Source organism: Sinocyclocheilus anshuiensis, unplaced genomic scaffold (assembly GCF_001515605.1).
Source record: "Sinocyclocheilus anshuiensis isolate Anshui unplaced genomic scaffold, SAMN03320099.WGS_v1.1 scaffold740, whole genome shotgun sequence".
Classification (NCBI taxonomy): domain Eukaryota; kingdom Metazoa; phylum Chordata; class Actinopteri; order Cypriniformes; family Cyprinidae; genus Sinocyclocheilus; species Sinocyclocheilus anshuiensis.
The window spans coordinates 64,581-90,944 of NW_015554112.1; the positions used below are offsets into that span (position 1 = coordinate 64,581).

The 26,364-nt window shown below is 38.1% G+C and overlaps 2 protein-coding genes across 5 annotated transcripts in view; one reads left to right on the forward strand and one right to left on the reverse strand.

Moving 5' to 3' along the window:
- The first annotated feature begins 1,326 nt into the window (after positions 1 to 1,326).
- tbrg1 (transforming growth factor beta regulator 1) lies at positions 1,327 to 14,824 on the forward strand. 4 transcript variants are annotated; one of them, XM_016462168.1, is made up of 15 exons: positions 1,327 to 1,494; positions 1,586 to 1,725; positions 6,750 to 6,807; positions 6,891 to 6,973; positions 7,084 to 7,120; positions 7,396 to 7,458; positions 8,036 to 8,248; positions 8,322 to 8,392; positions 10,396 to 10,628; positions 10,723 to 10,862; positions 11,022 to 11,168; positions 11,399 to 11,496; positions 11,826 to 11,936; positions 13,443 to 13,606; positions 14,003 to 14,824. In XM_016462168.1, the coding sequence occupies exons 2-15, from the start codon at positions 1,610 to 1,612 to the stop codon at positions 14,086 to 14,088; spliced, it is 1,620 nt and encodes a 539-aa protein (XP_016317654.1). In that variant the 5' UTR covers positions 1,327 to 1,494; positions 1,586 to 1,609; the 3' UTR covers positions 14,089 to 14,824. The 4 variants fall into 4 exon arrangements, with proteins under 4 accessions (XP_016317654.1, XP_016317655.1, XP_016317653.1 ...); XM_016462169.1 differs by having other exon boundaries at positions 1,327 to 1,476; positions 8,066 to 8,248; XM_016462167.1 differs by having other exon boundaries at positions 1,327 to 1,476; positions 14,003 to 14,823.
- Positions 14,825 to 18,510: 3,686 nt separating this feature from the next.
- The window catches only part of LOC107669775 (protein jagged-1b), a 56,527-nt gene continuing 48,673 nt past the window's right edge, over positions 18,511 to 26,364 (reverse strand). Inside the window, exons 7-14 of the mRNA XM_016462156.1 lie at positions 25,089 to 25,208; positions 24,466 to 24,579; positions 23,929 to 24,042; positions 21,484 to 21,597; positions 21,160 to 21,206; positions 20,881 to 21,048; positions 19,304 to 19,454; positions 18,511 to 19,193 (exon numbers count right to left, since the gene is read on the reverse strand). Of these exons, the coding sequence (XP_016317642.1) occupies positions 18,757 to 19,193; positions 19,304 to 19,454; positions 20,881 to 21,048; positions 21,160 to 21,206; positions 21,484 to 21,597; positions 23,929 to 24,042; positions 24,466 to 24,579; positions 25,089 to 25,208 (1,265 nt within the window). The 3' untranslated portion in view covers positions 18,511 to 18,756. The remainder of the gene's footprint in view (positions 19,194 to 19,303; positions 19,455 to 20,880; positions 21,049 to 21,159; positions 21,207 to 21,483; positions 21,598 to 23,928; positions 24,043 to 24,465; positions 24,580 to 25,088; positions 25,209 to 26,364) is intronic.

Sequence of the window (26,364 nt, forward strand, 5' to 3'; positions counted from 1 at the left end):
GACACCATACTTGGTCACACGTCACTTCAGTTTCACTTATATGTAAAAGGTTAATAAAGTATATAGGATTCATCAGTCTGGTTACATTGTTCATATCATTCAATCAATCAGATTATAATTAATCAATATCATGCTAGAATAATTATTTCCATTACACTCCAGTCCATCAGTTAATGTCTTGTGAAGTGAAAAGCGTGTAAACAAATCCATCAAGGCATTTTTACTTTAAACTGTCTGACGAAAACACCAGTCCGTAATCCATAGTAACTCTTCTTCCAGCGAAAAAGTCCATCCCCTGTTGTCCTCTCACATCTAAATTCACCACCATATTTGTTTAGAACTGTTTTGGACTGATTTTGCTTGTAAAAAGTGCTTGATCTGAGCATATTCAGACTTTTTCTCTTAAATTTTTCACAGCAACAGTTTGAAGTAAAAAATGTCTTGAATTTGTTTATTATATACACACTTTTCACTTTACTAGATGTTAATTGATGGACTGGAGTCGTGTGGATTAATGTGATGTTTTAATCACCTGTTGGACGCTCATTCTGACGGCACCCATTCACTGCACAGGATCCACTGGCGAGCAAGTAATGCTAACTTCCGAATCTGTTCTGATGAAGAAACAAAATCATCTTCATCTTGGATGGCATGAGGATAAGGAAATTTTCATCAAATTTTCATAACTATTCCTTTAACAAACTGAAATTGTACATAGATGATTGCTACTTATTTGTACAATGTTTTGAACTGTTGTTTGCTGAAACTGCACATATTCCGTACTGTTTACAGAAATGCGCTTTACTACATGCTTTATATATTTAGTAAATTTTATAAATTATTTTGTTATACACACACACACGCGCGCGTTATGTATTATTTAATTTATATATAGTCTTTTGTACTGCTCTTCACTTTCATGAAAAACATACATTCAGTCAAGTAGAGTATGTCTAGACTTATGACTGCTTGTGTAATTCAGAAGAGATGCGAATATAAATATGTTGTCAGTACTTTCACCTCTGGGATTGATTTCAGTGACAGGATATTATATAAATATCCAATAGATGGGGTTGTGGCTAGAAAGGATACAGCAAAAACCGGAAGCTAACAATAAATTGAATTTTCTACCTAAAGTCTACACCTACCCCTTACAATAATGCAAAAATAGTGATTATTGTTGTACAGTGTGAGAAAAATTATGCTATATTGATGTGCGCATGCACAGTAGTTTTTGCTGTGTGCCATCTAGATTTAACCAATAGATGGCGCTGACGCTTCCGAAAATGTGTGCTCCTTAAATGTGTCCCCCGAAACATTAAACGATTCAATTAATCGATCCGTGGTTCCCATGAGCTCTAAGAACAAATGCTAAACATGTCAGCAAATTGAAGCTTGCGATGAAGATGCACTTTTCTTTTCTGCACAGTATGAGTAACGTACACGCGCAGTGGAAAATATCGTGTGAGATCACAGGTGAACTTCCATCGACCGGTATGCTGACTTTCTGCATGGCTGGACTGTGTGTCGTCCTGTTTTTAGCTTAGCACGAGTAATGTTGTGTTTTATTTCTTCCCCGACATAGCATTAAAACACTGATCGGACAGTGATGGATTCCCTGAACTTTGAGTCCGAGATGGAGGCGGACGGGCAGGGCAGTTACTCTCTGTTTCCAGCGCTGGACAGCATGAGCAGCCTGACTGGAGCCGCGGAGAGTCTGGACGCGTGAGTTTGTTGGACAGAGGATGAATGCGTTATTTATGAAAAACCCCCTTCACTTTGGCACAGACGCCTGAAAAGCCGTTTTATATTACTGCACGTAAATACCCCAAAAGGCCCTTGTTTGTGTTTTAGGACATGCTGCCATGATATAATTTGAAGTCCCATAAAAAAGTACTGCGGTTACCGTGGTGAAATGATGGAATCAGACATAAAATACGTATGCTACCGTAGTGCCAATGTATCCTGTTTCTGTGGTTTTACTGTGGTATCATGGTAGTACTTTTTTTGTAAGGGGTGGCTCAGTCTTTTCAAAGACTTGTATGTCTTTAAATATATTTGTATTTACACAATTGTAATGAAGTTGGAATTTATTACAATTAAATGTAATATCGAAAAATACTACAGTTAAAATTATAATCAAGTATTTTACATAGGCTGTAGTATGTTAGTCAACACGTCAAAATAAGTGTGGTTATTTAAAGCACAACAAAACCATATTAAACCAATTATTTAATATTAATGGGATCATTCGTCAAAAATAAATAAAATAAAATAAATAAAATCTATCATTATACTTACCCTCCATTTGTTCCAAACTTGTATGAGTTTCCTTCTTCTGATGAACTTAAAAGAAGATATTGTGAAGAATGTGGTATGACTATTGACTATGGAAGTCATGGGGACCAGAAACTGTTTGGTTACCCATATTCTTCAAAATATCTTCTTTTGTGTTCAGCAGAAGAAAGAAATTCATACAGGTTTGGAACAACTTGAGGGCGAGTAAATGGTGACAGAATTTTCGTTTTTGGCTAAACTATCCATATAAAGTAAGTCTTTTGATTTGACATTCCTGATAGCACACGTACATCACGGAAACGTCTGCATTTACATCTGCAAGACGTATTTTTTAGAGTGTTTGCTCATCTGCAATAGGTCTATAGGACGTTTCCTATCGGATGTCAAATAGACGTTTAGAAAATGTCTTTAAGATGTTTATGATTTAGAATGAATGAAAAACTGATGTTTATCAGATGTTTGTACTAGAGCCCGACCGATATATCTTTTGCCGATATTATCGGCCGATATTAAAAAATTTTTACAGAACATATAACGTAGATAAAATGCTTGAAATGGTGTAATTACTTAGTTTGTCCAGCTCCGTTGTTTGCTACTGGCGACCTGGATGAAACGTTTTAAAGTTTAAGTCTATGGAAAACCATTGAAACTTTGAACGGCCATATCTCCGTAACGAATCCGCACCAAATTCGGGGATCCCTTCAGCTCGAGGAACCCTCTCGAACGCGAATCGAGTGTACGTCTAGAGGCCCGCTTTCGAATGAGACCACCCCCGCGTCGATAGATAGGGTTCGGGAGTTATGGGTGGTTAAATTCGTGGTCCGGCGCCGACCAATCAAGCGATCCTGGGGGGCTACCAACGCGCGGAGGGTGTCGTTTCGAGAGGGCTCCTCGAGCTGAAGGGATCCCCCGAATTTGGTGGAGATCCGCCAGCGCGTTCGCCGAGATAGTGACACCTGTCAACACTTTCACTTCAGTAAGGACTTGTTCAGGCAGCAGCATTCAAGCGTTGTCTTATTCGACCGTAAGTGCCCCTTAGTTTGTCCAGCAGAGCGCGCTCATTGTTTGCTACTGGCGACCTGGATGAAACGCTTTAAAGCTTAAATCTATGGAAAACCATAAAAAATTTGAACGGCCATATCGCCATAATGGTGCGGAGAATCCGCACCAAATTCGGGGGATCCCTTCAGCTCGAGGAACCCTCTCGAACGCGAATCGAGTGTACGTCTAGAGGCCCGCTTTCGAATGAGACCACCCCCGCGTCGATAGATAGGGTTCGGGAGTTATGGGTGGTTAAATTCGTGGTCCGGCGCCGACCAATCAAGCGATCCTGGGGGGCTACCAACGCGCGGAGGGTGTCGTTTCGAGAGGGCTCCTCGAGCTGAAGGGATCCCCCGAATTTGGTGGAGATCCGCCAGCGCGTTCGCCGAGATAGTGACACCTGTCAACACTTTCACTTCAGTAAGGACTTGTTCAGGCAGCAGCATTCAAGCGTTGTCTTATTCGACCGTAAGTGCCCTGCGAAGTGGACTTCACATGAAATTCCGCCATGATTCCAGTTCCAAGGGAACATACATGTTACATTCAAAGGGCATTAAAGTGCGCGAGACGTGAATATATTGTATTTATTTACAGAGGTATATTATGTCACACTTCACACTTCTCTAGTAAGTTTCGTCTGTATGTGAAGACAGTAGCGCAAATCCGTGAATGAATGTTTCGAAGTGAAATAAACTTTAACAGAATAAAGTTGAATGGAATTGAATTGAATTCAAGTTGAATAAACTTCAACTTTACTGTTCAGTGCACTAATTTTGGATAATAAAGTTTATTGTTAAATTGTTAAATGCCCTGCCTCCATTACGTATCTGTCACGTCATTATAAGTGTGTATCACCACATTTGAGTGATCATTGCAAAAAATGTGTTTATGTATATATATTCTGTTTATGTATATACTGTATTCTATATATAGTACCAGACAAATGTGTGGACACACGAATGGGAAAGTGTCCAAACTTTTGACTGGTACTGTACTATAATATATACAAAGAATATCGGCCGATATATCCGATATCGGCCTTTTTTTACTCACTAATATCGGTATCGGTATCGGCCCCAAAAAAACCATATCGGTTGGGCTCTAGTTTGTACACAGCATATGCTCTCCAGGGGTCCGTTCTTTGTACATGGATTACTCTGGATTTTATTGTTGACGATTTGACATGATCCAGGATTGTTTCTCAAAAGTTTAATTTATGACTATAGCAAATAAGCAATAGACTGTTCAATATGTTGATTGTTTCAATATTGGATGTCTCAATACACTGTGAGTCTCAGGTGCTTTTCCACTGGACAGTAACAGTGAATTTGGGTGAGCCAGAGAACTTTGGGTAGCATCCATGAAAATGACAGGTATAGCACAAACAAGTTTGATGTATGTCCCATGAGGACACCTGCGCCTGATGAGAGGGTGGAATAAAGGTTATTTTAAAAAAGCTTTTTCTTTGTTCAATTAAAAAAAAAATGTTTTTTTAATTATTTCGAAAATAATTAAAATGTTGCGTAATTTATAAAAATAGACATGGCCAATTTTACTCACTGAGAGATTTATTCATGATCATTTTATTGCAGTCATACACACATTACGTACAGTTTGTCAGAGCCGTGCATTCATTTGAGCGGTGGGATTTTATACGGATTGGTTTGGATACATGGCAGGAGATGCAGCCACTTCTCAGATCTCAAAATGCTTTTATGATGCACAGTTCATTTAAACACAGTCAGTTATGTTTTAAGATGGATCTTATAGATTAAGAAACTTTGATTAATGCTGCTACGTATAACAGATCTACTTTAAAATTAAATGAATTGCTAATTACAATACTCTTGACATTGAAAAATACAAAGCCTGCACAAAAAAAAATAAAAAATTGGGAATCATTTAAAAAACATTAACACATTTCATTTATCAATTAGATCTTTTATGTCATTTTACTCGTTAGACTGTTTCTTTGATCTTAATTATATGATGTCATTACGTTGCTGTCTTGCCGCCAGCCAATCACTGCGTTGCTGATCGAGTATTGCGTTACTCCATAAAAAAAGTAACTAATTACGTTACTTCGTTACTTTTTATGGAAAGTAATGCGTTAAGTTACTTTTGCGTTACTTTTTAAATCTGGACATGGCTTGCTTGTTTGTTTTTAAAATAAAAAAAGTTATATTTTTGGCAAATATAAAAGCCTTTTCACACCAAAAGTGAAATGAATAAGCCTCAGGCTGAAGGGAAAGTAAATTTACGTCTGTACAGTAGAATACAGATGAAGAAATTTCAACACACTTCAGCAATAAAAAAAGACACACAAATGTTTGTCTAGAGTAATTTTTGCTTATTAATACGGTTGAACTGGATCATCGAAGGTCAGAAGCAAAGACATTGGTTAATAGAATGGGATTAAATACATAAAGGATATTTGTGTTGTTTAACATTTAATTATTGCAGGTTTGCGTCATATTCTGAGTTGCATTATTTTTATTCATTTTGAGGAATACTGAATCTGTGTTTTGAGTGAGATGAATTAATGCATATTACTATTTATTTTAGAACTACAGTAACATCTTCTGATTTCTCTCAACATGGGGATGGAGAGCTGTCAATCAATTAATTGAAAAAAAAAAAAGTAACTTGCGTTACTTATTTGAAAAAGTAACTCAGATATTCTCTTGTAAATTAAAAAGTAATGCGTTACTTTACTAGTTACTTGAAAGAAAGTAATCTGATTACGTAACTTGCGTTACTTGTAATGCGTTACCCCCAACACTGGTTTTGAGTATCGATATATCTGCCCTTTCCAATGAACATGTCAACAATCTCAGACAACGTAATCCAGATATTTTATACAAATCTGCTAAATTGTTTGAAGAACCAAATTAGCCAGAGATCAGTTATCATGATTAAAAGATCTGGCATCTGTCGAATCATCTCAGATGTATTAAGCAAGGTACGAAGAACGGACCCCAGATGAAGTGATCTTTAACAGATATCTTGCAGACATTTGTGTTCTATCTAGGATTATTACAAAATGTACTTTATAAAAAATGTGTCTAAGCATTAAGAAACAGTCATGAAAGTGTATTCTCTTTTTTTAAGTACACTTAAATGGCCTTTTATTACCTGAAAGGACATTTTGTTGTTTACTAGATTTGAAGTACACATTCAATACAATTAAGTGCACTTTGTTTTTCACAAGTGCTATGCATCTCACTGGTTTTATTTAGTATCAATTAATATTATTTTATTACTATAGAAATACTATAAATAATAGTTACACTGATAAGTGAGATTACCGCATTACTGTGGCCTACAAATACAACATTACAAACTATGGTTGATGTATGTGAAATATTGTATGTCATATACTGCTGCTCTTTTTTTTTTTTTTTTTACAGTGAAACCCCTAATGAGGTTGCAGATAAACCGAATCTCACTTGGCTCGATGCTGCTCAGGTGAACATCTCCCTTAAATCATGCTGTTGTTATTTCACATAAATTTCTTGTAATCAAGTCATTGACTTTTCTGATTGTTTAAGATTGTTCTTGAAGAGGCTGGGCGGCCCATGCACATCAAGGAGATCAAGCAACGGATCATTGATCGTGGACTGGTGCAGTCAAAGTAAAGAAGTTATTTTAAAACTATTCAAATTTCCTTCGGCTTATATCTTTAAAATTACAACGGCCTGCACAAATGTAAAGATATACACTGTTTCTCTTACGGTTTCACAGTGCAAAGTCAAGCCTTGAGGCGGTCATGTATCGAGAGGTGAGACTCGTAGTCTGGCCCAGGTTTATTTATGATGCTGTCATGCTGTTACCTGTCAGTCACGTACCATATTTACTTTGTTTTCCATTCAGTACCAGCAATGTGTTTAATTTAGTGCATGATTTAATTTGTATTTGTCTATCATAATTACATTCATTAAAGTTTTAGAATGACTAACATAGGATAAAAGGGTGAAGTCAGAGCAGTCTGTCACTAAGAGAGTCTAAATGAGAAGTAGCCTGCAGCATTTGCTTTAGTTTTACAGTGTGTTACAGACACAGAAAGGGAGCAGACGCTTCAAGAGGATTGAAAGCAGAAATGGAGTTTTTGCCCTGTTGGTAAGTCAATAAGCACATGTCAGTTAGCTGTCAGTGTTTAGAAATACTTTGTATTAGGACGAAACTTACTTAAGCACCACATTTTTTTGTTCTTGTTTTTTTTTTTTTTGCTGCTGCTTTTTAGAAAACTGTCCAATCATCATTTTCTTTTTTTGTACTGTATATGTTGTTTGGAGTCCGCATCAAACAACGACAAACATGATCATCTCAATTTATATTTGATGTTATTTTAACTTCAAAGGTGAAGTGTGTGTTTTGCCAGTTGTTAAACATTTATTTTCATGAAAGAAATATTGGCCCACACTCCATTGGATCAACTAGATGTTGACATATTGGACCACAAAAACCAACAGAACTGCCATGTGTATACTCTTCATGAAGTTAATTTATATTGGTCTTACTTTGAACATCATACTCAAAAGACACACTTCACTTTCAAATAGATTCCAGCAATTTAATTGTCTAACACCCATTTGAAGGTGTAATAAACCATTCTTCTTTTTTTCCAATCTGACAAAAAGCTCTGCTGTATTTATGTGTGTAAAACTCTTTGATTATTTGTAACTCACATATGCAGACTGATGAAGAGAGACAGCATGCATTGCAGGCATTCTCTGCCCAGTCGACCTTCTCAAGTTCGGGCTCCGGCTCGTCCCTGGGACCCCTGCCTTCCCCAACGAGCCACACTGAGTCCAGGCCTAAGGTCAGGAAGGGTAATCGCAAGAACCAAAATGAGAAGTATCGACTGAAGTACATGCGTCTGCGCAAGGCTGCCCGTGCCATGATATTTGTAAGTAAAAGTTAAGCCTACTTTAGACATTATTATGGTAACCGTTCTTGAATTGGTGCCCATTGACTCACAGGAAAATGCAGCACTATATGATGAGATTGCTCACCTGGAAGAGACGTTTGTCCGGGCAAAAGAAGAAAGGAGGTACATCCACACTCAGTTATCTTTATTACAAAATATACTTGATTGAAAATGAACATTTTAATTATGCTGTACTGAAACTCAGAGGAGCTGTTTAGTCCAGTTTTGTATTGGATATATATATTTTTTTCCCAAACTCTTCATACTTTCATACATACTTTACAAAAGTTCTTGTTTTGTTTTTTTCCGAAAGAAACTAATCATTTTATTCTGCGAGGAGGCATTAAAGTGAATAAACGTGACAGTGAAGACGTTTATAATGTTACAAAAGATTTCTATTCGAAATAAATGCTGTTGTTTTGAACTCTCTCCTGAAAAAAAAATCCTGAATCCTGAAAAAAAAAAAACTATCACTGTTCCCACACAAATATTAAAATGTACAACTGTGTCCAACATGGATAACAATAGGAAATGTTTCTTGAGCACCAAATCAGCATATTAGAATGATTTCTTTAGATCAGAACGATTTCATTTGATAATGAAGACTGGAGTATAATGGCTGCTGAAAATGTAGCATTGCCATCACAGGAATAAATTACATTTAAAAAAAATATATACAAATTTAGAACAGTTATTTTAAATTGTGACAATATTTCACAACATTGCTGTTATTTTCTATATTTTTGGTCACATAAATGCAGCCTTGTTGAGCAGAAGACAGGGTTCCCACGCTTCTTGAAAGTACTTGAAAATACTTGAATTTCAGACATATGGATTCAAGGCCTGGAAAGTACTTGAAAACAAACATAGGTCCTTGAAAGTGCTTGAATTCAATTTGAAATTACGCTACGACGGATTTCTGTCAATTGGGAAAAAATTAGGGGAAAAGAAACATGTAGCGCATTGTTGTTGTTCTGCCGGCACACCAAAAATCATCCCCGCCAGGGCTGCAGCTTCTCACTGACAACATACCACTCCCGCAACATGTGTGTCCCGCTCCCGCAAACATTTTAATATTGTATATAATTTTTGCACATCAGGGAGGCGCTATCAATATGCGGGGAATTGAAATCGCATTTGAATGAGCGCTTGCTGTTCACTTTTAATTTCGCGATCACGCGCACTCTGTGTGAATACTAAATAAGAATAACATTCTGAAGTGTTGTGAAAATAAATGAAATATTTTTATAGGCTTTATGGACAGATAAGTTGAGAGTGACTCTTGAAGGACCAGCACCACATCCTCTTGTACCACTGTTTGAAGAATTGATCTTCCAGAATCTGGCAGTAAGTTTTAGGAGCTCATTTTTGTCAGTCTCTGCAAGACAGACTTTTCAGGATAGGAGATAGACTAAAAATGAACTCCCAAAACTTACTGCAACATGGAGCTAAAAAGAAAATGTAGAACTTGGAAAAATTGGAAAAACAGCTTAGTGAAAAGTGTAGAATAGAAAATAGAAAGTCTTATTTTTTAATTTATTTTCTTTATATTTATTTTTTTGCAGATTTGCACGTTCATGAAATATTTTTTAAAAATACTGACGTTTTGAGCAGCTGCATGTTTGAGCAGCTGCATTCCTCTCGGTCAAAGATGAAAAAATGGGATTTACAATGAAGTAATTTACAAAATTTTTTTAAAGTTATTTATTTAAAGTTATTTGCTGCTGAGTGAATGTGCCCATTTTTAATGTTAAGAGGTTTATTTACATGTTATTACAACATTTAACCACTTTTTATTAATTAAAAAATTGAGAAATTCTTTCAAATTTAAATATTGTACAAGAACTACAGCAAAAACCAGTGAGACTTATCTTGAAAACTATAACAATAGTTTATATATAATTTAAACCAAAAAGCCCGTATTACCTTAAATGATTAAAGGTTCGTAATAGCTTATAATAATAATAATAATAATAATAATAATAAAAAAGGCTTAAATGGTACTGTTTTAGTATGATTTGTCAACCAGATCAAATATGTAAAAATAATTAGTAATCCTAATAATCATTAGTTGCATTCCCGACTCCTAAGATATAGCCACTTATGTTCTCACCCTGTTTCTCCAGATTCCTGCTGAAGTCTTTGTTGCAGTATCAGTCTCTGGCTGAAGGAGAGTCTGTCCCGACTCCCAGCTGCAGCACACATCCACCGGTCACGTTGAGCTCCAGCACAGCAGGGGGCGCTGCTCTACCAGGGAGTCACAGCCAGGCCACTGGACTCTCAGGACCTGAAGACAGCCTTTTGAAGAAACCCAAAAAAGAAAGAAAGGAGAGGGGAAGAGAGAACAGCAGGGAAGAACGTGAGTGTTTTCTACAATATATCTGTCTGTATTTTGAGACTGCAGATTCAATAGTCACTCAGTGTTACTTAAGGTCTATTTGCTCAACTCTTAGTCATGAAGAAGATTTGTAAGAAAAGGAGGGTTGTGGAAGGAGGACTGCGCAAGCTCGTGCAGCCCATCTCGCTGGATTCTTCCGGGAGGCCGGTCTTTCCCATCGTGCTTGGCGGACTCACTGTGTACAGCCTAGGGGAGGTCAGAAAGTCATCCAGCTCTAATGTGATATTGTAAAGGTCATAACTGTTGTTTTCTTCACAGTGAGGCAGCAATCTTTAGTAAATATTTATATATAAGAGGTTTTTAAGAGTGAAATGTTTTGTTACTGATGCTCATAAGTTTGTGTTTTTATCGTAGATCATCACAGACAGGGCTCTGTTTCATGACGAAACTGCTATCTATCCCGTGGGGTTCTGCAGCACGAGAGTTTTCGCCAGCATGAAGAACCCTGATCTGAAGTGCCTCTACACCTGCCAAATCAAAGATGGTGGTCAAGGACCACAGGTGCACAATTATGCATATGCATACTTATGGATAGTTGACCTGATGTAGACACATCCTGCAGTTTGACATGCCATATTCCATTTAAAACATCAGTGCTTGTACTTCTGTAATTATGGCAGTAAAAGTGGTGAAATAACCCTGGTTATGAAGTTGTCTGTAAACCTTTACGGCAGAAATTGACTATATGAGCTAAACAGAAACTTCAATCTTTTTGTTCTTGTAATATTTAGTTTGAGATTACACCAGAGGATGATCCACAGAACGCAATAGTGGGCTCATCAGCCCTCACCTGCCACGCAAACCTGCTCAAAGCCATTGCTGCCCGAAGGTAAAGTCCTGTAGATTTAATTAAGACACTCTGTGATGCTATTTTCATGAGAGTTAAGCAAATTTTTCACCAGAAACCTCATTAGGATTTTCTTTCTGTTTGTTTGTTTGTTTGTTTGTTTGTTTGTTTGCCGTTTCCCCCACACCCATTTAAAAATTCACAGTATACATTTCCTATATTTTAAAATGATCCTGCATTAACCCCACCCCCTTATTTTAAGTCCAGATGAATGTTACCTGGGAATGTTTTTTGATTAACCCTATAACCACTTCACTATTTGTACTACACAGAATATGTTCCCAAACTGATCATGATTTTTCTTATTCTAGGGGTAAACCATTGACCAACATTGTCCCATCTGGAGCAGACTTTTTTGGTTTTTCTCACCCCACCATTCAGAACCTGATCCAGAGCTGTCCTGGGGCTCGCAAATGCAGCAAGTGAGTAGCATTCGTTTTTATTCTTCTTTTTTTAAATTTATTATTATTATTTTTATTTTATTTTTAGAAAAAGACCCTGTCCCAAATGGCACACTTGTGGACTTAACAGACACACGCACGCGACTAATTTATTAATCATAACTCGCAAAACTGGCTAGTGTGTTCATATGTGTTACCAGACATGGTTGATTTTTCACCTGCATTTGTTCACACGCCATTTTTTTTCCCCTTTAAATATATGCAACCCATATATATATACATTCATACAGATAGATAGAGCTGCAGTTTAGAACTGTTTCTGCAGATTGTTTAGTCTGCGATTTCAACAGAGAGGAAAATCGTGGAAAAAAACATGATTGGGCTAGTTTTCATTAGAAATTGGGCTGGTTTTGCTTTGCAGACCTGGCAACCAGTGAAAAGTGAGAGAAAAGTGAAAGTGACGTGACGTGTGGCCAAGTATGGTGACCCATACTTGGAATTTGTGCTCTGCATGTAACCCATCCAAGTGCACACACACAGCAGTGAATAGTGAACAAACACGCACCTGGAGCAGTGGGCAGCCATTTTTGCTGCGGCACCCGGGGAGCAGTTGGGGGTTCAGTGCCTTGCTCAAGGGCAGTGATGGGCAAACTTGGCCCTTCCAGGCCACTTTCCTGCAGAGATTTGGTCCAACCCTGATAAAACTCACCTGCCTGTAGCTTTCTAATAGTCTTGAAGACAATGATTAGCTGGTTCAGGTGTGTTTGATTAGAGTTGGAGCTAAACTCTGAAGGAAAGTGACCTGGAAGGGCCAAGTTTGCCCACCCCACTCAAGGGTCTCACCTCAGTCGTGGTATTGAGGGTATAAGAGAGCGCTGTACATTCACTGCCTCCACCTACAATCCTTGCTGACATTGAACCCACAACCTTTGGGTTACAAGTCTGACAGTCTAACCATTAGGCCACGACTTCCCCTGAGACCAGGCCTGGGACTTTACATTGTGGTTTAGTTTGTTTATGGAGCAGTCTGCAGTGAGGCAGCTGCCGCTTACTTTGGTTTTGTTATTTTGTTATTAAAGTTATGTTTGCTGGTTCCCACTTTCTTATTCCCAGAGTCTGGAGTCTTGGTCACGACCCAGGGTTTGAAAACCTGTGTTTTAGATTGTAACAATGATCATAACTAGTGTTGTCAAAAGTACCGATGTCAGTACTGAAATATTAAAAATCTGATGATATCAGCATTTCCTGCTAGCATTTTGAGCGCTGTCGAGCAGATTCTTGAACAGCTCTGATTGGCCATTGTGCTCTCGTGCTCAACTGATATGTCTGTGATTGGGTACAATGATCTTCGCTGCACGCTCTTCACCGAGCGTTTACACAGAAGCGTCTGAAAGCCACGTCTATCAGCGGATCCGTCTTTGAGCAGATATATTAGGGATCCGCTGATAGATTAGTTGACAACACTAATCATAACAATTTATTAATGACAAAATGTTAATTAAGTATCTATTTGCCTCTCTACTTCAGTTATCAGTGGGTGCGTTTTGAGGTTTGTCGGCCTGGTGACGGACAGGTGGCACATGGCCTTTCGGAAGATGATGCATCTGTGAACTTTGAGTCCTTTCAGCGAGTGCAAAGCTGTGAGGAGAGCCTGACTAGTCAGAACCTTACAACAGAACACAGCAGCACAGGTCAGACAATTACCACAAACCACAGCAAAAGAGTTTTGCATAATTATATCATTGCTGTTTCTCAAGTCACATTTATTTATATAGTTCTTTATACAATACAGATAGTTTCAAAGCAGCTTCACATTAATAAACAGAAAAGTAACAGTATTCATGTTGCATAGGTCATTAATTATGAATCAAGCTGTTCAAGTCAGGTATAAGCAGCTCTACAGAAGACAGCTGTGTCATTATCCAGCTCAATTATGTGTTCATCCAATAGTGCCATTAAATCAAAAATATTACCGAGTATTAATTGTCTTTTAAACCCCAGGTTTAAATGCTGAAGCAGGTTGTAACCATTATAATTAAACTGATGGGCTTTATGAAGGATATAAATACATTTTGTTTCTTTTACAGTGCGTCCACAACAGCCTAACATCTCGTCTCACCTTCTGAGCTCAGCAGCGCTGCAGACTGCTGTAACTTCTCTCTCCAAAACTTGAGCTTATTCTAACACATTTGTCTGACAGTTTCAAAGTGATTCATATCTAGATGGGTCCTGTTTATAGATGTGCAACTACATTATAATTAAGCCTATCATATCATTCATTATGTGGCACTCAGATCTGCAATATGAAACAAATAATGCTGGTTAAACTGGATGCATCCCTGCATGCTACAGTATGGAGTATGGTTTTTAGACTATTTTTACATAACAAAGCAAAATCCTTGTCAGGTCTGTTGTTATTCTTTGTACTGTTAATGTGTGTTATCAAAGTGTGATCCTAGTCTTTACTGTGAAATACTTCAGATAAAACAGACATAAAATGGTGGATTAAATCAGCCCTTAAGCTTTTAGTGTTAAAGTTTAAGATTTCAACTTGTTTTACCAGTTCTGTAGAGCTCAAAGGCTCCTTCAGAAGCTACACAATACAATAAGCAAAGCCCTTACGGCTTTCATCTTTCATTATGTAGGTCATTCCATGCATGTGATGAGAAGGCTTTGTACATCTTTTGTCATCACACCTCTATTGGTATTTGTAATGCAATGTCATTCTGTGCTAAATGTAATATTTCAGAATATATTAAACGATTGAAGTTTCACACCCTGACAGACGTGCTTTTATCTTGTGGGAATGAGAAGAAAATGTATTATAATCTTTCGAGGTTAAAATACCTCAGACAACCACTAAATGTCACTGTAGAGCTGTGAAAAACAGATGACTTCACACCATACACCTCACTGACAGTAACTACAGCACAAAGGCTCACACACCAAATGCTTATTAAATAGAAGATAAATGTGCCTTATAAATCCATTTCACAAAGAGTTCATATTTTGTGTGTTATGTCTGCATCAGTTGTACATTTTTGGCAGTTGCTTCACATCTTGATGTTTTAACAGCTTTGAACGCTACATTTTTAGTCACTCTTAATATTTTTAATGCTTTTTTTTCCTGGTCTTATTTTTCAATTACTTAACATTTTACATTGCCTACACAAAAAAAATGTGCTCTGCCTCTGAGGACACTTTCCTTTTTGTAACTTTTCCTACTGCACTGACCTTCCCGAAAGCATTAGAGGTTAGAAAACACTGACTGTTTATGCAGTAGGAACAGAGTTCACAGATGTTTTTATGATCATATCATTCTTAATTACTTTTCTGTAGTTGACTTTACGTGTTACTTTCAGGGTTTGAATTGAACATTTTCACTCACCAGCCTATTTGGCTACTAAATTAAGTTACTGCCCTGTTGAAAAAACCAGCATATGCTGGTTAGGTATGTTTTGACGCTGGGATGCTGGTTTAAGCTGGTCCTTTGCTGGTTTATGCTGGTTTAAACTGGTCCTTTGCCAGCACATGACTAGCATAAACCAGCAAAGGACCAGCTTAAACCAGCATCCCAGCGTCAAAACATACCTAACCAGCATATGCTGGTTTTTTCAACAGGGTGGTCATTTTGAACTTATGCTAAACCAGATTTTCGAAATCACGGCTTAGATTTAAATATTTTGATTCTGAATCATTGAATGGCTTTCTGTTGTACAATAAAACCTTGTTTGCAGATATGATCAAAGCAATATAAAAACACAATTCTCTGTGACTTCTCCTATAAAACAGCATTTATTTTATTGTAATATTCCAAAATGAATGTTTAATGGCAAACATGTTGAAGATTAGCCGATCAGCTGTTTCCTCACAAAAGTCAACTTACTGAACTTCTCCATTTAAAAAAAGCCAACCTGTTTAAGAAGTGGCCTAGTCTCCTATAGTGCTCCAGGCTCGCACTGCAGGTATCGCACATAAGATGCATCATTCTGTACTCTCGTTCAAAGGTAATTGAGGATTTTGAATTTGTAGCAGGGTGCTGTCGGCAGATGCAAAGTGGTGCACTGTTACACAGAAAAGCATTTTAAAGATGTAGACCCTCTTTATGCTTTGTTTTGCTGATCTAGCTCCTGGTTCAAAGACATAGTTTATTAATCATAACTCGCAAAACTGGCTAGTGTGTTCATATGTGTTACCAGACATGGTTGATTTTTCACCTGCTTTTGTTCATTTCAAACCCTGGATACTATCCTGTCACTCAGATGAAGCTGTTGTCACTGTGGTTTGCCACATCGTTGTCTCTTTAAGGGCACCTAACCGAAAAGCTCATGTCACTGTGACCTCACCCTGTTAAAGACAATTGACAGCTAAGACAGGAAAGAGACTCATTCATATGCTGAACTGCTGGTCTTGAGTACAATGCAGTCAATGAGGGGAGGGCTGGGTATCCTGAGGCACGGCAGGTGTGGAGGGAGGGGGTCCCAGCTTCATTACTGTCAGTGTGTGTGTGTGACAGTGTGCTCACTTATGTGTTTTAAGAGAACTGGACTTCCTACATTTCCTCACGGACGGGTGGGAACAGGAAAGCAAGAATTATATCCGCCCATTCCCTGTCTGTAAGAGGTCAAAGTTCTCATTTGTCACCCACGAGTCTGGCACTCTCACTCTCTGCTGACCTCTGATTCACTTTCCCTATACACTAATATAATGCATGTCAGTACACGCTTTATAGCTTTATCCTTCTTCACCTGGGTTAGTGAATCACTATCGCCTAGTTTGGACCAACTTGCAAAAACAAAAAACAACATTTTTACCATTTCACAAAGTGGTAGACCATTTTACTGTTAACTTGATTTTGTGATAAAATCAAGTACAATAATAATTAAAAAGATATGAAAATGAAATGTGAAATCAGTGGTTTAAAGTATACTGTATAACTATACTAAATCTGTACTTCACTTGAGTTCTGTTAAAACCGAATACTTGTACTCATTTACATTTGCAAGGACATATAACTATACTTTTTACTCCGTTACAATTTTATGTATTGTGAAACTAATAAAAAAAATCTGCCCACAAAATGAATTAATTAGCATGCCATAATACTGGAGGTAGTGAACATGAAAGTGAACACTGACTCACTGACACATACAGTAAACTGAGAATGACCAGAATTTTGTGATGCCATATTTTGTTATAATATTACTCACATTTTTGTAACAGTGCAATTTCATATCATGAAAAAAGTTAAATAATTTTTTTCTAAAAACAAATTCTATAAAAATAATGGAATTTTATTAAAATATCTGTAAACAGATCATTGAATTTAACCATCCAAACAAAATTATTTTGTAAAATCGGATTTACTAATCGGACTGTGAAACTAAGAAAAAAAATCTGCCCACAAAATGAATTAATTAGCATGCTATAATACTGGAGGTAGTGAACATGAAAGTGAATGCTGACTCACTGACACATACAGTAAACTGCTGTTAGGTGCAGGACGCTCTGTGACCAAGTTTCCTTTTATTGACTTACCAATATAGCTTACCAAATGGCAATTAGACAATAAGGAAGCGTCAGTAATACAGAACAAGATTACCAAACACACACACCCTGATATACCAAATACACATACACGCACAGAAACACATGCTTTGGTTGATAAAAGCACTTTAATTAGTCTACAATTCGATCTTGCGGCAAATACCATCTTGAGTGGAAAGAGTGAAAACAGGAAATTAAAATGGCGATTTTTGCAAGGAGTCAGCATACAAAAATGGCGAAAATTGATATGTACAAAATATGTACAATGGCACTATATACATCCAAGTATTATAAAAATCTTGTACATCTCCAACATGACAGGCAATAATTAGCGAGATTTTAAGGATGTCACCTGGCACTTTTTCAGACGGCGCTGCTATCTTTCTCCATAATTCCTTCAAATGTCAATCACGGACACAAATACACTGTTTTTACACAAGTATCAAAAATTCAGGGAGTTGCGATAATGTGCATGGCTTTGTGGAAATGTATGGCAAACCGTCCACAAACACAGTCATGCATATACACTTACACGCTCATAAACACACGCACACTTACAATTAAACAAATGTGTACAAACATGTAGGTGTAAACATGATAAAATACACTCAAATATCCAGGATTCAAAGAAGTTGAATTGCTGGCCTTAAAAACACTTGCTCAAACCAGACAGGGTCCAAAATGAACACTCGCCAAGTGCAAAATGTGCATAAAATGGCTTTGGGGTAAATAAAGTGAATGTTGAAATTAATGTTTTAAATTTGGATTATACAAATGATAATCTCATCCTCACTGATGTAAATCACGTGAGTGATTAAAAATCAAACAGTCTACTAAATAAGTCCATAACTTCTTATCTTGAAATTATGATTAATGACCAGAATTTTGTGATGCCATATTTTGTTATAATATTACTCACATTTTTGTAACAGTGCAATTTCATCTCATGAAAAAAGTTAAATAATTCAAATCGGGATTTGTTTTTTCTAAAGACAAATTCTATAAAAATAATGGAATTTTATTCAAATAAATACAGTTTCATGACTGATTAGAAATATTTATGTCTGAGTTTACCCACCATTGACAAGTGTGTTAAAATTTTGGACCTTGTCTGTCCGTACAATTTCTTCCAACTGTGACTGTGCCAATAATTCCCTTCCAAGTTTGAACCCTCTCTATAATGCAAAGCTCAGAGGTCAAGGTTCACCAGCAGAGGTTGATTACGATACATCAAACACAACAGACCCTCTGAACCAAGAAGAAGTCAGAATCCTTCCCAGTGGTCAAAGTGCGGTCACACCTCCAGTTCCTGGTTCTCTGCATAGTGGAAACGGTTTAGTTTTTCCCGTTCGCGGTTGCAAATGTCCAGCTTTGGCCCGTGAGCTGCTGGTTTTAGGGCTGGAGAGGGCACAGGTGAGGGAGGAAGTGTAAGTTCAATCTCTTCACTGCAGAGCACTGGCATGGGCACAGAGGTGGGCACTGTTTGGGCAGGAGGCAGCAGGGCCACGCTGTGGTCGAGGTTACGGATGAGAGTGCAGAACTGCCGCTGGTTGTTGATGGCGTTGTCCTCAGGCGCTGAAGTACGTAGCTGCGCTTTGGTCCGGTGGCGGCGGTGCAGGCGGGACAGCAGGAGTGTGCACACAGAGCAGCTGCCTGCCACAAGCAGGGCAAATACACCCACCAACACCATATAAATACTGAACCCACCTCCACCTGGGTCTGACACTGCACCTGAATTGAAAGAGAGGCAGAGAAAGATCATTCCAACACCGTTTTACATGCTAAAGTTGTTTTATTCCCCTTTTTATGTGCCACCATGTTTCAATATTAATGCTCCTAACCTTGGCAATGGAGTTCATGACATGGATTCTTCAGGCTCAGGCACTCATTTCCAAAGTAACCCTCAGGACAGGTGCACTTGTAGCCACCTTCTGTACTACGGCATGGCACCCCCTTCGGGCAGGGGTTGGGATTACAAAGATTCAGTTCCACCTATGGTATAAGACCTGTATTTAATTTTACTGTCTATTAAAGAATGGACACAATAAGCTGACATGAGTCTTCATACTGAAATTCAGAAGCTATGCATAAATCAGAATCTTACAAAATAGAGCTGCATTTCCATGCTATACTAGTGTTTGCAAGGCAGCAAAATAATATTGGTCAAGTTTTAGGTGTAGCTATAGATGACTAAATAGATGCAAGAATTAAAATGCTAATTAACATTCAGTATGCAAATATATGCAAAAATGAAATTAAAAAATCACAATTGAGCATGCAAATATGCAGTGCTGTCATCGCTGTCGGTTAGATTTTGAAAGACGAACATTTAAACATTGTAAAAGCTGGAATACACTACATGACTTTTGCCCTCATTTTTGCCCTGATTTGCAGTCTAGATTGGCTGATGTTAGTTGCAGAAAGTCTGCAGATTTTAGGCAGTCAGAGTAGGCAGATTTCTCAGAAAATTGTGTTGTGTATGATGGACACAGGCAGAATTTTTTATTTAGATTCCATCCAGTTTGAATATATTAAATATGTTTGATATTTTGAGCTAATTTTGGAACAGATTTCAAATTTGGAACAGCTCATTATTTTTTTTTTTCACACATCTCCTAGAAATAATGCACATGTTTCTGCATGGATTTGTTGAGTTCGGAACTATTTGAAAGTCTGGTAATGTATGATCCTCAGTGGCTTAGCGTATGATGCCTAGTTTTTCTCTGAAACCATTTTCAAAGTCACCAAGTGTATGAGGCCTAGTGTTTGAAAATATATTCAGATTTGTATTTTTAGTTGTGAAGAGTATGCCAGTCAACAGTACCATAAAAGTCATAAAAGACAGCAAATCTGTGGGTTAAATGAGTAGTCTGTTGTTCTAAACCTGTATGACTTTTTTTTCTGTAGAGCACACAAAGAGATTTTAGTACATAAAAAATGTATTTGCTCTTTTCCAAGCAATTAGAAAGAATCTCAAGCTTTAAAGACGAGTCTACAGGATGAGTGAATAATGGCACAATTGTCTTTTTTTAGGTGAACTAGCCCTTTAAAGCACAAAATGAAAACGGACCCTATTTACTTTGATAGCACTCATTACTAGTTTTGTGATGAATAATTAATCCACAGAAAAAAAAAATATCTTTGTAATCTTTAGTCAAATTCTGAAAATTTGCTTCCCCTCTGGAAATACGTTCCTTTGGGCAGAACATCCTTAACCACTCCCCTCCAACCGCCAATCTGCTGCAAGCTAGAAATTGTGAGGATGTGCACTAAAGTCAAGCATTCTCATTCCATTCTATTTTATTCTGAAAATCGCCACAATTCTGAAATCTTCACAACTTCCAGTTCATGTGATCGTTAAGCGTTCTGAGCTGAAAAAAAATCTAACTGTGGTGAAGAAAAAGCAGCCATCTCTCACCTCACAGTAGGTGCCAGTGTATCCCAGCGGGCAGCTGCAGAACATGCCTATGCCACCCTGACGCTCCACACACTGCCCTCCATTTACACAAGGGTTGCTGTCACAGGCGTTTACTGCTGTCTGGCACAGTTTACCAGAGAACCCCGGCAAACACACACACTGAGAGTCCTGCACATGGAACGCACAGGTTAGCTGTACTGAAGGAGAAATACTTAAATGTCAAAGAAACTTCACATCCTCGAGGTGCAAGTAAGCTTATCGAGGTGAATCGCATCTTACCTTACAGTGTCCTCCATTCAGACACAAGCCCTGGCAGCTACTGTTCCCTGTTGAATAGATGATATTTAAAAAAATAAAATAAAATCAATATCCAACCAAGTGGAAACCCACAAGTTTCACAGAAGAAAGAGACTAGCTAACTACATTCATCGATAAAGTATGAATCTGCAATGACTGTGTGAATAGACCGCGGTAGGAACAAACTCACAACGAGTTCATCCTGAAGTCATTTCCCACCACCACTGAAACTGCCATGTTTGATTTAAAGCTAAATCATGCATTTTTTTTTTTTCTGGTTCTGTGAAAACCACATCTAATACTCACGGATGTCACAGTTTGGTCCCGACCAACCGGGAAGGCAGTCACACAAATATCCTCCAATCAGATTACGGCAGGAACGGGCATTGACACACACGCCAGTCTCACATTCATTAGTGTCTAAGGAAGAGGAAAGAAGCACAGTGATAAAGTGAGGCTATATTTAGCACACTTCCATACTACTATATCTGCAGTACATAATAAGTTTAATTGGCATAGTATGTAAATTTCATGAAACGCAATACCCGGATGACCTTCTTTATTTGCCACAATGTGCAGTATACAACAGAACATAATGAGCTGGGTACAGTGTATCCCACACTGCCATGCACTCGACTTGACCTCCAATTTCCAGTAGAACTAATGAAGTGAAAGTAATATCCACCACAAATTTTAACATCTTTTTCTGGACTGACAATAGTTATTTAAGACATTTTATTTAAGACTGGATGCAAAATAACCATTTTTATTTCCAATATGACGTTACCATGGTTAAAGGACCCGGTTTGTACGAACTGAAGTGAAATTCAATAAATAATTGCATGATAATTATAATTCATTAACAGAAGAAATAGTTAACTAGCCAAACGTGTTGCTAAAATAACGAAATCAAAAATCATTTGCTTGCCAAATTAACAAAAATTTAAATTAATGTGCAGTCACAGCAATCAACATGGCTCATGCAATCAAATTTTAGACTAAGAATTGTTTTATAATATAAACTACCTTTGAAAGTGTTTTTTAAGTGTCTTTTAAATGTTTTTAAAAGAAGTCTCTTATGCTCACCAAGGCTGCATTTATTTGATCAAAATACAGTAAAACAGTAATATTTTGAAATTTTACAATAACTGTTTTCTGTTTTAATATATTTTCAAATGTAATGTATTCCTGTGATGGCATAGCTGAATTTTCTGCAGTTATTATTCCAGTCTTCAGTGTCACATGATCCTTCAGAAATCAATTCTGATATACTGACTTGCTGCTCAAGAAACATCATTATCAATGTTGAAAATAGTTGTGGAAACATTTTGTGGAAACTGCTATATTTTTTCAGTATTCTTTGATGAATAGAAAGTTCAAAAGAACAGCATTTACGTTAAATAGAAATCTTTTGTAACATTATAAATGTCTTTACTGTCACTTTTGATCAATTTAATGCATTCTTACAGAATAAAAGTATACATTTGAGTGTATATTTTAGCAATTATGACAATCTGACTCTTAGGTTCTCACTTAAATTGTTCCTAATAAAACACTCCAGAAAATATTACTTCTACCCACAATTGCCATCTCCGTATGGCTCTGTTAAAACCAAGCGGCAACCTCCCGCTCTCTCTCGTGAAGCCAACAAGGAAGTGACTTAAACTGTAATTCATCCACTGGCCGCTAGAAGCTGGCTGCAAAAGGGTATAACTCATCCGTTTAAATTATATTAAGCCTTACATTTCTGCATAATTAAGGGCGTGGCCACTTGAGTGACAGGTGGATTGCCGCTGCTGTCACCACCGTCGAGCTAGGTGGGCGTGGTTTCAGCAACCTGCTCCCGCCTCTTTGCTCATTTTAGATTATACGGGAGTGACGCGCGGTGACGCGCTGCCAAGATGGCGACGGCCCGCTCCGCCCACTTTGAGCTTCAAAAACGCTCTTCGGAAAACTACGGGTGACGTCACGGACACTACCTCCATGTTTTTATACAGTCTATGGTTAAAACACACAACTCACTCTCAAAGACAGATCTCTTTGTGCTGACGCTAACGGCTGTTTTCTGAGGTGTCACTGTGACACATGACTGCATTTCCCAGAGTGTCAACAGTTCAGAGACACTGATACACTCCAGAGAGCCACAGCTGATTTGGGCCTCGGGGCAATGGAGTGTGAGAGAGACTCTCCCAGCAGTCAGCAACATCAGCGATGGATCCAACCACAGGTCCTCTTCATTCAGCAATTAAATCCACTGCACACTGTAGCATGAAATTGTCTGATGTGGTTTAACGGATAATGGTCAGTGGAGCACTGATGCTGCTGAATATTTTCAATGTGGCTTGTGCTGATATGAAATTTATTAACACAAGATGTGTTTACTTTCCCCAGAAAGCTGAGTTTCCCATCTCTGGATATGATTGTTATGATTTGGTGGTTTCAAATGGCAAACATGGTGGTGGTCTCATGGTTTCTGTAATATTTTTACAGGGTTTCTTAGATTTAATTCCTTGGTGCCTTTCTAGTCTATATACCCTGAGAGTGAGGTGAGGAACCCGAGCATAAAGAAGAAAGAACAGGTGTTCACATTACAGACAGGTAAAAACAGACTGTGACAAGTTTAGGCAGGTAGAGGCAGGTTTCATCAGGTGAGGCTGTGGATGGGAACGACGTAAGGCCAAGTTAGGCATGTGCGGACATGTATGAACGGCTCAGGACAGGCGAAGCTAGAGTGTTGCTTTTAATACTTACCGAGCTGGCAGGTTCTGCCAGTCCAGAACGGAGGACACAGACACTGGAAACCTTGTGGCGTCTCTTGACACGTGGCCCCACGCCCACAGGGATTGGAGTCACACTGCAACACCACTGCAGACGAAAAGAACATGTTCTCTGTCTCATCATGTGATTTCACTGCCTTTAAATCTACCCATCTGTCCATCCATCCATCTATCTATCTGTATGTCCATCTACTGTATCTACCATCCTCATGTCTATCATCTATCTATATCCATCCAACAACTGTATCTACCCATCCTCCTGTCTGCCTATCTATCCTCCTGTCTACCCATCTATCCTTCTGTCTATCCATCCATCTACCTACCTACCTACCTCTCATCTGTGCATCCTAGATGTGCATGTGTGTGATTGCTGATTGTTTGTGCTCCAGTTAAGGAGCATATTTTTGGTGTAGATCTAACTAAAACTGCAGTGCAGGAAATAACAGCTTCCTTTGATTGGTGCTGATTGCAGTCTGTGCAGGTGTGTGTGTGCGTTTATATGTTTAACTACCGGAGGTACAGGAGGGTCCCGTCCAGCCCTGCGCACACACGCAGCTGAAGCCTGTTGGGTCTTCAACACACGTTCCACCATTCTCACATGGAGAGGAGAGACAGGCGTGCTCCACTGTTAAGGGGACGAGAGGAAGAGATACACACTTATAATCTGCATCACATCTGTGTCTTATATCCTGTGCTATCACCACCTGTGTCATAATTGCTTACTGTACAGCTTTATTCTGTTTGGAGCAGAAATGACACATTTCACCTCTGACATGAACAGAGAGTTTAAGCTGTTGTTATCTGCATTTGTCATCTTACAGTAATTCTTGGTTTAAGGCTTTAAACTCCAGAGCAGTAAATTTATCTCTTATCAACACCTCACAGAGCTACATCAGAAATCACATGTTAACACAGACTAAAATTATCATTACAGAGGAGATAATTGGTCAGACTCATGCTGGGTGGTACAGAGAAAAATAAGAGCTGATAGCATGCAGCGCTTCATCTAGGACTGAGTTTTGACTACAATATTCGGCAGATTTTATTTCTTGCACAGCACATCTTTGAGGTGTGGTTGCAATAGGCTGTCAGGGTTGACAGACTTTATGGTTGTGTTTTATAGAGTCATCTCACCGATGTCACAATTGCGGCCACGGAAACCCTCCTTGCACACACACAGGTACTCATTGGGTTCAGTGTTGGTACAAGTACCACCGTTCTTGCATGGGTGATGGTTACCACAATAATTCAGGTCTGTATACAAGAGAGAGAAAGATGTTTTTGCAGTTAGGAAAATCTGACAATTTATTATCTTGAAATTGATGTGCTTTTTGATGCGAAGAGCAAAAATTAGATAATTTAGCAGCGGAGCCACTTTAGTTTCAACCAACACAGTGGTTTGTAGTGGTGACTGCAAAATTTAGTACCAAACGTCCACTTTCCATGATCCAATCAATTCCTTATGGATAAAATCAAGTCCTGTCACACTTTTTTTTTCCTGTTAAATATCCTTTTTCACCGAATGTCACATTATGGTAATACACTGGTTATGAATGCTGTTCCATGTTGACATGTTGACTTAAAACTTGTGGTAAGGACAAAACCAATGCAAATTTATCATCATTTAATTTTTCCTTGCAGCAAAACAGAATAATAAACAGCCCTCCAACCAACTTAAGCCTTAAATTAAACTTAACTTAAATTAAACCCACATGATTCAGAGTACTGTTTTCTCACTCAAATTATATAAAAACACCTATACACAAACACATACAAATCATTATTACATGATTTGCAAGAAAAATCATTAATACATTTTAAACTGACTCAAACAGTACTGATAGCTATGTGAAAACAGACGTGATCCAAAACTGATCCACATGCCATCACTTCCAGCAATACAATATACCAACATCTGTAATAAGAACACATGTGACCTGTACTCTCACCCCTCTTTCCATCCATATGTGAATATATGTGTATAAGAGCTCCCTCAAATGTACATTTACCACTGGGAACTGTTGCTTGTAGGAAAAGGATTTTCTAAACAATAATTGCAAGCTCAGACTCATGGGGTTACACAAAATGCCAGTTTGGTCTAGACACAAATTGAGTTTGACGTCTCAGACTTTGTTTAAATGTAGTCTACTTCATAAATCATACAAAATCTAACCAAGAATTCCTACAAGGTCATGCTTGAAGGGATGAGTTAAACTCAAATGGATTGTTTCCTGAAGATATACCCACAACACACAAGCATGCTTAACTGGAAGAATTATAACCACAACATACAAATAGACACACAAATTAAAACCAGCGCTATGATGGAAAATGATGCAGGCTGCAGACTGGCTCCTGAGATCTGAGTTTAGAGGGAGTGTGTGTGTGTGTGTGTGTGTGTGTGTGTGTG